This window comes from Eptatretus burgeri, chromosome 6 (assembly GCF_056783735.1).
Source record: "Eptatretus burgeri isolate ZD-2024b chromosome 6, Ebu_testis_v1, whole genome shotgun sequence".
NCBI classification, from domain to species: Eukaryota; Metazoa; Chordata; class Myxini; order Myxiniformes; family Myxinidae; genus Eptatretus; species Eptatretus burgeri.
In genome coordinates this window covers 104,149,177-104,160,860 of record NC_140966.1, presented here as the reverse complement: position 1 = coordinate 104,160,860, position 11,684 = coordinate 104,149,177, and the positions used below count along the sequence as shown (strand labels likewise).

Here is an 11,684-nt window from a genome sequence, read left to right as displayed (position 1 = left end):
AAGCATCCATCTTGCTGTTAATTGGACGAGATGCTCCTCGGCTGCTTAAGGTCGGATAATCTCAGAATGGACCACCTAATGCTCAGCACAGCAAATGGACCTTGGATGAGTGATAATTGGCGATGTATGTCTGTTCGACGTTCATAGCCCTGAGCAAGTGAAGGCCTATCATACCTACATTCTCAACAATGGAGGACCATGAGTCTGTGCTCGCCATGCCCTAATCTTTTCACCGTCAAGGACGTCATCCTGCCACATCATCACGTACCTTCAGGTCAGCTCGTCGGGAGATCCTGCAACCACAGTGCCTACGACGACGGGGTCGGCAGTAACGTCTTTCAGCGAACAAGGAATGATGACAAGCCGGGTCGCTGCATAGAAGACAATTGTTTTCCCACGATCATGGAGGACGGATTCATCAGGAATGACAATGGCAATTGGGTGGCTCTGTTACCCTTCAGAGACGATGCAAAAAAACTTCCAGGCAATCGACCTCTTGCAATCAACCACTTAAAGTCCCTTTGCAAGCTTCTGGATCAGAAACCAGCCCTTAAACAGCAGTATGTGGACTTCATGGTTAAGCTCTTCCACAGGACATGCTGAGCCTCTTGAACCAGGAACAGAGGCAAAACGACCATGATGATATCTTCCTCATTTTTCTGTATTACATCCATGCAAATCTGAAAATATTTGTGTGGTGTTTGACAGCAGTGCTGCCTACCGTGATGTCTCGCTAAATAAGGTACTACTTCCTGGTCCAGACCTCGTCGATAGTCTCCTCGGGGTATTGGTATGCTTCAGACAGGAACGCATTGCTTTCATGGCCGACAAAGAACAAAGGATCCATGAGTACACCACCTTAATGGAACTACCTGACAACTGACATTAACCCGGCAGACCTGGCCACTCGCTCCGTAAAAGCAAATGACCTGATGGAGTCATTATGGCTGTCTGGGCCAATATTTATTTGGGTTAAACCCACAAACTCCTTATTACCTTCCTGGTGGAGGTGTCCACTTTTATCAACACTCGTTCACTTGTACCGGTGTCTGCAGATCCAAACGTGCCAGAAATCCTGACTCCGGCAGCACTACTTACCATGAAGACAATGCCTCTTCATGCACCACCAGGCGATTTCGGTCATCCTCCAGATATCTTTGGCTATCTTCGGCGAATACCTTCTGGTTACGATGGCGCAAAGAATATCTCCAGACTATGCAGCCCCGTACGCAGTGGAAAGTCGAGAAACACAACCTTTGTGTCTGATATCGTTCTGCTGAACGCGAATGCACATAGGAACGATTGGCCCAATGGACGCGTGATTAAGACATTGCCCAGCGCAGAAGGTCGCTTCTGAAAAGTGCAAATCCACACCATGAAGGACGGAAAACCCCATATCTACCTGCGACCCGTAACTGAAGTCGTCCTGCTTTTCCAGCAGGGGATGAGTGAATTCTTTCATTGTTTCTGTTGACTGTGAATTTCATATTGTCGTGTTATTTTACACTATCTCCCAATCCGTTAGCTGTTCTAGTTCTAAGAGTTCTAATAAACTCTGTGGTATCATTAAATATTGTGGGTGGCAGTTGCAGAAACAAATCCGACAACGTCAATAAGCCTTCCCCAATGCTATAGGGGGAGGCTTAAATAGTTGATCAGTTCACCATGACAACCACAAGAACAAACAGCCAGAGCACGTGACAAGTGAACAATAGTTTTATACCTCCGACCACAAGGCTCAGTGTTAATTCCCAGGAACTCCGCACAAAATCTGTCAAACACTGAACATGTTACAGAATAATATCACAAATCATTTACAAATTCAGAACCTCCTGCATGTTTTACTGCTTTTGTAATTACTTTATAATGATTATTAGCAGCAAAACAAAAAACAAACGCAGTGTTTGGAACATGTCCCTGAAACGGTATCAACACAAAAATGGAAACTAAAACCAGAAGGAACACGTTGACAAGAAAGCATACTGGAAAGATCTGTTCACCTTTTGAGGAATTCACTAAAACTCAGGTTACACATGTGCTGCATGTCGCCGGCATCAAACCTTTGACTCCGTGTTTGACATGTGTCCTCAATTGCCCAAGTAAGCGAGGTGCGTGGCCCTAATTTGACGACGCACATGTAAATACAGTGACCAACACCTTTGTTGGCGAATTGGTAACATCTGCGGGATGACGAGTTGTGGACAGACATGGTAACAGTGCAGTTCAAAAAGCCACATTTCCAAGCCGAAGGGAAACCGTGAAGACCGCACATTACTCGGCAGCATGTCCGTCACTATGTGAGCATAACTAGCTTGAACCATACAAACAGCAACTTTATGGGCATTTAAAATCACCAAAAAATAAAACCCTGCCCGGATCGTACTGCGAGCAAAAAACTCAATCTAGAGCCATGACACCTCAAACATAACAAGACCGTGGTGGTGAAAGAATCTCGCAAAAAAAATCTCTGAATCCACCATCTTAGCATCGACTGAAATGCCGAAATGCAACCGAACGGTCAAAACCAACGAAGAAACATTTTGTGCATTGAATGAGCTCCTACATGTGTTCCTATAATGGTGGCATTGCTTGTGATGGAGGATGAGTGCTGGAGACGATCTGTGTACAAGGCGGATTGCAGCTCGAGCGAGTGCTGACCAAGGGGTCTTTGTAAGACCCCGGTGATTGACCTCGATGGTCGTCACCACAGGGTTTTGTTGAGGAAACCAACTTAGGCCTGAAAGTCAAAACTGATATCGCACTTTCCCATTTTCTGTTTGTAGACACTGTCAAAGCGCTCGTTCATCGACACGGTGAAAATGTCCTTCCAGAGCCCGATGCGTCCTGTGGGTGAGATCCAGTGTGTGCGCGCATGAGAAACTTTGCACAATGATGGACTATATACCGTTGAGTGATGCACTGTACATACATTGTACACTATTTGCAGAAATGCAAATTATTTCATAATAACTCCATTGTATGTAAATATTAAGCATTGCCTTTAAATACACTAGCTTGTACTGTATGCGCTGTACACAGGTGCTGCACTGTAACACTGCACAATGTACACATTGTAATGCACAGTGGACCGTGTGTGGTCAAACTCAATTGATCAGTCATAGGAAGCGTACCCTGTTGCAGACTCCCAGCTACGCAAGAAGCAAGGCACGAAAAAGGAAAACATGAATCAAAAAAAAGATAACAACAACAGGAACAACATGAGCCAGAGAGTTCATAGAACACCTTACCTCGTGCATTGTTCAAGTACGTAGTTCAATTTAAATACAATAATGATTGTAAAGTTCGTATAAATGAATTAATTCCCAAAGTTTACCACCATTCATGCAGTGGCTATTACACCACCCTATCGAACAATTACATGAGGTCTTCGTGCCTGTTGTATGTGTTCTTTATGACATCCTTAAACTATGACAGCAAGTTTCCTGTTTGAAATTCAACCTTGTGTAACTTCCAGGCAGGCAGACAGAGTAAAAAAAGATTATCTTACTCTTCACTGTGCGTGTGCGAGCTTTTTTGCGAACATGTGTGAATGAATTCAGAAATAAAGTACTGCTAAACTGCAGGCTTGTTTTCTGATTCATGTTCAATTTAAATTATGTTGTTCCTCGATCATAAACTCGATCATCAATCATAAACTGACAAGCAGGTAGGCGGACATGGGTAGTCGACTACCCAATAGAACCTGACGCGATGGGCCCGTTCGATGGGGAATGTCCTGAGGATTAAGCACAAGAAAATTAATTATTCTAGCTTCAAGGGTTAATGCTGCAGATTGTTTTTTCGTTAAAATACCCCACATTTAGAGGTTTTTCGGCCGTTTCTAGGCAACAGAGGGGTCCATAGCAACGGTTCTTTCTCACACATAACTAGGACATACCATGAACTTACCATACCAGTTTCATGTATATCTGACTCATAGTCTCTGAGATATTATGAACTTCGTTTTTTTATTGTTTTCAACTAGGGTTCATTCAAAGTCTGTCTTCTCCGACAGTTTTCATAGGATCCGGCTGGAAATTTTTGACAATATGGCTGAATGGACTGCCCACAGTTGCTCGTGGCCCGATTTTTGATTTTCGAAAAAATTAATTTTTTATGATTTTTAAAAATTTCAAAGTCCCGTTGCTCGGCAATGGATGGGTCCATAGCAACGGTTCTCATTTGCACACAACTAGGTCATGGTATGAACCTACCAACCAAGTTTCATCGAAATCGCCATTGTATTAACGGAGCACTGGACCGAACAGAGGGACAGAGGGACAGACAAACATATCGAAGGAAATACTGATAATAAGGGTAGGAAAAAAAAATCTCAAAAATTTTTTTTTTTCGACTACATCGACTACCCAACATTTGTCGACAGAAGGACAGACAGACTGACAGACGTGAACCAATTGCTTAACTCTGCTTTTCGCTTCACGTGTGTGGGGTAAAAAGCAAGCCAATATGTTTTCTCAATAATGTGAGAGTAAAACCATGTGAAGCACCTAATTATTTTATGGGAACTCCATTTTATTTAAACACTACTAAATACAACCCATCACTTCGCTGACGGGAATATTAAGGGTAAGGGGGGAGTAAGATGAAGGGACAGAGGAGGGAGGGGGAGCAAGAAGGGACGGAGATCGAGGTGAGGTGGGGGAGTGAGGAAGGAGGGGGGAGTAAGGAGGGTTGCAGAAAGAGGAGGCAGCGTGAGGGGAGGGCAAGGGAAGGCAGCATAAGGGGAGGGCAAGGGAAGACAGCATGAGGGAAGGGTAAGGAAAGGCAGTGTGAGGGGAGGATCCGTCCAGACATAACCACCATCCAGACACATCCTGAGATAACCACTGTCCGGATACGTGCGGAGATAACCACCATCCAGATACATTTGGAGACAGAGAGAGGGAGGTGCTGGAGGATGCTGCACTGTATTCAGAGGGGGTGGAGCGAGGATGGGACAAAGACAGAGAGGGGTGTGATGGTAGGGGTAGGGGAGTTAGCAGAGAATATGTTATACTTTATGAACAACAACACACACACACACACACACACACACACACACACACACACACACACACACACACACACACACACACACACACACACACGCACACACACACAATCCTCATGTGACAGGTGGAAAAATTATGGTTCTGTAATTGAGAAAACACGTTCATATGGCAAACGGCTCGGAAATCGGATGTTATCACATGCATTTTGCTTTGAAACTTACAAAGAGAAACCATATAACCATTGTAAAGCACACCAAGTTATATAAAATAACCAATTGCTTTAGAAAAAGTCAGATGGACAAAGGAAAACATGATCGCTCATACGCTGCTGTGGTTAAAAATTAAAACCTCCAAGATACGGCATGAAACTTTGCTACCACGGCACCCGTGTAACCAAGAATGCAGGCATACACACAGTCCCTAAATTATAGATCCAAATAGACCCATATATGTACCTCGACCTTGAAGCAACTGCACATCCTCATTGGGACATGAACTGTACCGCCGTTCACTGTGGAGTGTTCGGCAAGCGGCTTAAGCACTCAAGCAAGTACACCAATTAAATGGTTGGCAAGCGATAGCCATTCTGAATGTCCAAACTATTTCCGAATGAGACAAGCTAGTACGTGCCTGTAAATAAATAAATAAATAAATAAATAAATAAATATTAAAACCGCGAGCAACAAACAACAACCACACAGGCCGTTTCTTTGCTCTCGCGTACCCACGCGTGCGTGGCCCGGAGGTTCGCATATTATTCACAGTTTTGATTATTCACAATGTAGTTTTAATACCCAATTATTCAATTAGCGCCAACGTATTTTACCTTATCGGAATGTCGTGGCAAGGAAAAACAAAAAGAGAAGAGAAGAGAGAGAGAGAAAAAAATTTACTTCCTGGTTCGGAGCATACCATCACTCTGATGTTACCGAAATTTATACCACCGTCTAATATGAAAACGATCATAACTTGTGGCATTGTGTTTATCTATAAATGCGCATAAGAAATCGAGAAATTATTAGAATACACGAAGTCATCACTATCCGGAAGTCCGTACGTTGTAACCCGTAATGGCGAACGCGGCTGAGCCTCCCTTCCCCATCGGCCATGCCCACGCAACAACGTGTCTTGCCATTGGTTTGGTAAATAAATGGCCATAACTTGGGAAGCACTTGTCCAATTAATATCAAACCTTGAAAAGGCACATCCTCAGGTCCCCAGCAATATACCTGGCAAGTTTCAATTAGATCGGGCCAGTGATTGTCGAGAAACAGCAGTCACACACACACACACACACACACACACACACACACACACACACACACACACACACACACACACACACACACACACACACACACACACACACACACACACACACATTGCTGGAATTATAGATAGATGAACACTTTTTTAGGAGTCGGAATTGCTTGTAAGTTTGATTCTGGAGCTTAAATTGTGTAATTCAGCTTAGTTTAAGAGATTCTCGAGGTTATGGCATGTGCAGAAATGAAATAAAGCCACAAATGCTGGCGTCTCCGTGTGTTTATAATCATTGCAATGTACCCAGTAATTCATAGCTATGACGAACAGGCATTCGATAATGAGTGAGGAAAATGGAAGAAAAAAAACTATCGTAAAGAAAAATCGTTGCGGCCTGTTCCAAGTCAAGACATGGTTGAGCAGGCTAAAAAACATGGCCGTTTCAGACCCCATCGAGGTAACCCAGGAAACGCCTTCAGACCCCATAGAGACCGAGGTGGCTGAGGATGCGCCTGATAAAGGATGTAATTAAATAAGGCCGTTAATTATCTTCAAAAGGGGTGTTTTAATTAACCCAAACACCCAATTTTTACTCATGCACTTCCTTGGAGTTCCCTTATTATGCATGCAAAGTTTTAGGCTGCTATGTTTCATGGTTGTGGAGTTATGAACTATGGAGGACACACACCCACTGACATTTATTCATATAGATGGAGGATTGTTTTGAAATAGTAAATCATTGTTGTGTAATGGTACAATATAGTTGTTTATTCGGATGAAAAATATTACTTTCTGTACACATTTTTTTACTAACAAACCTCATCTTATTGAATTAATACTACACACCACACTATCACCTTACGGAATAAGTACTACATACCACCCATAATTAGGACTACACCCCAACATTACCTCGTGAAATTAGTACTCCGCACTACCCGTCATCTTACGGAATTAGTACTGCACACGACCCATCATCTTTCGATAGACTGTACCACCGAAGCTCAAGAAAGAAAGAAACAAACCAAAATAAATAAATAAATTGTACATTTATATAAAATAGAATATAAGACCCGTCGCTTCGCTGATGGAGACACCAATCTTTGCTGTGATGGCTAATCAATAGGGCAAGAAGAAAAAGGATTCCTGGGAGTGCGGGGAGAACCGGCACCACAAGTTGTCATTTGCAGTTTTGCCACGTGTGCCCATGTACCCATCAAAAAATATATATATTTTATTATTTCGTCACAAACATTCCCAGGAGTTCCCCGAATCTGCCGTTGCTGGATTTATTGAAATCCGTTAATCTGTTCTCCAGATGTAACACGACAAACAAACAGACAGACACACACTGCTCGTTTTATAACATATACAGTGGGGAGAACAAGTATTTGATACACTGCCGATTTTGCAGGTTTTCCCACTTACAAAGCACGTAGAGGTCTGTAGTTTTCATCATAGGTACACTTCAACTGTGAAAGACGGAATCTTAAACAAAAATCCTGAAAATCACATTGTATGATTTTTAAATAATTAATTTGCATTTTATTGCATGAAATAAGTATTTGATACATCAGAAAAACAGAACTTAATATTTGATACAGAAACCTTTGTTTGCAATTACAGAGATCAGATGTTTCCTGTAGTTCTTAACCAGGTTTGCACAGACTGCAGCAGGGATTGTGGCCCACTCTTCTATACATATCTTCTCCAGATCCTTCAGGTTTCGGGGCTGTCGCTGGGCAACACAGACTTTCAGCTCCCTCCAAAGATTTTCCATTGGGTTCAGGTCTGGCGACTGGCTCGGCCACTCCAGGAGCTTGAGATGCTTCTTACGGAGCCACTCCTTAGTTGCCCTGGCTGTGTGTTTCGGGTCGTTGTCATGCTGGAAGACCCAGCCACGACCCATCCTCAATGCTCTTGTTGAGGGAAGGAGGTTGTTGGCCAAGATCTCGCGATACATGGCCCCATCCATCCTTCCCTCAATACGGTGCAGTTGTCCTGTCCCCTTTGCAGAAAAGCATCCCCAAAGAATGATGTTTCCACCTCCATGCTTCACGGTTGGGATGGTGTTCTTGGGGTTGTACTCATCCTTCTTCTTCCTCCAAACACGGCGAGTGGAGTTTAAACCAAAAACCTCTATTTTGGTCTCATCAGACCACATGACCTTCTCCCATTCCTACTCTGGATCATCCAGATGGTCATTGGCAAACTTCAGACGGGCCTGGACATTCGCTGGCTTGAGCAGAGGGACCTTGCGTGCGCTGCAGGATTTTAATCCATGACGGCGTAGTGCGTTAATTATGGTTTTCTTTGATACTGTGATCCCAGCTCTCTTCAGGTCATTGACCAGGTCCTGCCATGTAGTTCTGGGCTGATCCCTCACCTTTCTCATGATCATTGAGGCTCCACGAGGTGAGATCTTGCATGGAGCCCCAGACTGAGGGAGATTGACTGTTATCTTGAACTTTTTCCATTTTCTAATAATTGCGCCAACAGTTGTTGCCTTCTCACCAAGCTGCTTACCTATTGTCCTGTAGCCCATCCCAGCCTTGTGCAAGTCTACAATTTTGGCCCTGATGTCCTTAGACAGCTCTCTGGTCTTGCCCATTTTGGTGAGGTTGGAGTCTGATTGATTGAGTGCGGACAGCTGTCTTTTATGCAGATAACGAGTTCAAACAGGTGCAGTTAATGCAGGTAATGAGTGGAGAATGGGAGGGCTTCTTTAAGACAAAACTAGCAGGTCTGTGAGAGCCGGAATTCTTACTGGTTGGGAGGTGATCAAATACTTATTTCATGCAATAAAATGAAAATTAATTATTTAAAAATCATGCAATGTGATTTTCAGGATTTTTGTTTTAGATTCCGTCTTTCACAGTTGAAGTGTACCTATGATAAAAATTACAGACCTCTACGTGCTTTGTAAGTGGGAAAACCTGCAAAAAACGGCAGTGTATCAAATACTTGTTCTCCCCACTGTATATAAATATATATATATATATATATATATATATATATATATATATATATATATATATATATATATATATATATATATATATATATATATATATATATATATATTTGCAATTAAGAAAGACAGAAACAAAAATAAACATGCAACGTTATATTGTGCTTGAGACTGGCAAAAACGACATCACAACGGTGTCTGTTAATGGTTGCAAAATTGAGCTTTTAGACATGCTGTGATCTCCCGGCATTGTGCAAGAACTCGTAATTATTTCTACACTTATTTTGGATACAAATGCTATCAGGGAATTGCGAGAACGTGCCTCGACCGATGGGCAAAGCATCGGTGTTGCAGCGTTGATCGATGAGCTGTTGGCAGAATCCGTGAAGACCATCCATTTGCTCCTTGTTGTATTTGACCCCCAAGAAGGCCACTAAGTTTCCCAAGGCACCAGAAAGGTCCTGATGAGACAACAGGGTGGTATTAGGAAGAACAATTTTATTTTGTTTGTTTGTTTTTGCTTCTTCTCAAAAGGGGATTTTCATCCTTCTGAAAATGAACAGCATCAATGTTTGCTGTTGATCATCATCATCATCATCATCATCAACAGCATCATCAATCAATAAAAGTCGCTGTTGATCGTTTGGAGGTTGGTGTCATCTGTCGACCATGGTGGTCAGATATTAGTCAAACTTCCAGTTATATTTACATCTAACAAAGGCAATGGTTTAGTCGGATCCAATCCACAACGAGGCCTGCAATCCAATGAGCTATCCTAGTATCTTGATGATCAGCTTCAGATGCATTCCATTTACCGGTAACTCGTGTGCCAGCACATGATGGTCACAGTCGTGGGAGGTATCATGGGATGTTTTGCACATGTAATAAATAAACAGTGTAAGTATACCTTATGGAGGTCTTCATATTTGAGGAAGAGGACATTGTCATCTTTCCGGTGTGACCAGAACGCCTGAACATGTCCAAACCAGGATCCGTATCCCACTGTCAAGTTAAAAGAGAAATAGATCGTCACCGAAGTGTCAAATGGACTCGGTGTTTGTGCGGATACAGTTGTGGGATGAAAGGATGTATTCAGACCTTGGGTTTCATCGTGCTAATGCAGTGCCCTGCCAGAATAAAATGAATATACTGCTGGTCGTGAGCTCTGGTGTTTCGCATGCAGGGCGATTCACCAATCTGTGCGCCATCAGGACTCAGGGAAGGACCGGGGCTGGCAGGACAGCCTCGATGAGAGGCGTGTGCACTCGTCTCCGAGCTGTCTAGCCTGGGTTAAAATCCCGACCGAGCTATAAACTTTCATCCTGGTGTTTCGCAGGCAGGGCGATTCATCATCCTTTGGACGGATGTTAAACCGGGCGACCCATCTTCCTGCATTAGTTGCATGCTAAGCATCCCACGGTGTCCTTCGTGAAGAGTAGGCGAGCTACTGCCGGCACCCTGAACAAATTACAATTTCCTGCGCAAGTCATCTTCAGTCGAACATCAGGACTGGACAGCCGGTTGGTGAAAGACTTTGGCCAAAAACTTTGCTTGGCTGACCCCACAAGAGAGTAAAAAATAATTGGGGCCACTAAATAAGTACTAGTAATCGAAACAGTAACTATCATTGTGGACCACTAAAGTAGTAGTGGTAATGCTAGGTTAATTGCCTTGCCTCAAAATGTGGTTACATTGAAGGGGAGAAGGATAATTATGAAATGTATTTTTGAATTACACGCAGGAATGTGTCTGTGAAACGCAGCAACACAATAGTAGACATTTATAGACCACACACTTTCCCAGTGATTGCAGCAATTTGAGCCTGTTCTTACAGCTCTTCTATTATCCTCTACTTTGTAAATCGGATGACAAAAGGTGTGGAGCATCATAACGAATGAATCTCAGGTTTGCAGTTACAAGTGATACTCACATTTGTCGTATATGAAACGGCGGCAAAACTCTTGGAAGGTCCCGCGGTAGCTCATGGAGCGCAACGAGCGGTGAAACTGGTAATATGACACGACCAGATCTTTGGGGTTTCGTGCCATATAAATGACCTGTTGTTTGCGACATCACGTTAATGTGCAAAGTTTACAATTGGAAATAAAACAACAGCTGTATTCGCATTCAAAATACCAGGAGCGCTCGAAGATACTCTTACGAACGAGATACTCAGGGTGGTCCAAGTCATGCCGACTGAGAACATTTTTTTCATTGATCATTTATACTCGTCTAACGGAACATTTGAAAAAAAAAAAGGGGGACTGTCGGCATTTCTTGAACAACTGCGCGTAAATCGTTCGCCGAAGTCTTTCGAACACCTCTTTTGTATGATTTCAAACAGAGTCCTTCCTCACCCGTGCTTTACCGGCATGAAGGTCTTGCGGGAGGAACTGGAAAGGCAAATGGCTTTTGATAATTCGAGGCGATGGCATTTC

At 43.1% G+C, this 11,684-nt stretch overlaps 1 protein-coding gene across 5 annotated transcripts in view; it reads right to left on the bottom strand.

Annotated features, from left to right (window-relative positions):
* Window positions 1–1,700: 1,700 nt before the first annotated feature.
* Window positions 1,701–11,684, bottom strand: part of SULT4A1 (sulfotransferase family 4A member 1) — a 60,556-nt gene continuing 50,572 nt past the window's right edge. For 4 of the 5 annotated variants that reach the window (XM_085887019.1, XM_085887021.1, XM_085887016.1 and 1 more), the window contains 6 exons: window positions 11,604–11,684; window positions 11,177–11,303; window positions 10,154–10,248; window positions 9,569–9,707; window positions 3,132–3,149; window positions 1,701–2,844 (listed from right to left, as the gene is read on the bottom strand). In XM_085887019.1, the coding sequence (XP_085743145.1) occupies window positions 2,732–2,844; window positions 3,132–3,149; window positions 9,569–9,707; window positions 10,154–10,248; window positions 11,177–11,303; window positions 11,604–11,684 (573 nt within the window). In that variant the 3' untranslated portion in view covers window positions 1,701–2,731. The remainder of the gene's footprint in view (window positions 2,845–3,131; window positions 3,150–9,568; window positions 9,708–10,153; window positions 10,249–11,176; window positions 11,304–11,603) is intronic. The other variant, XM_085887017.1, reaches the window with a different exon arrangement.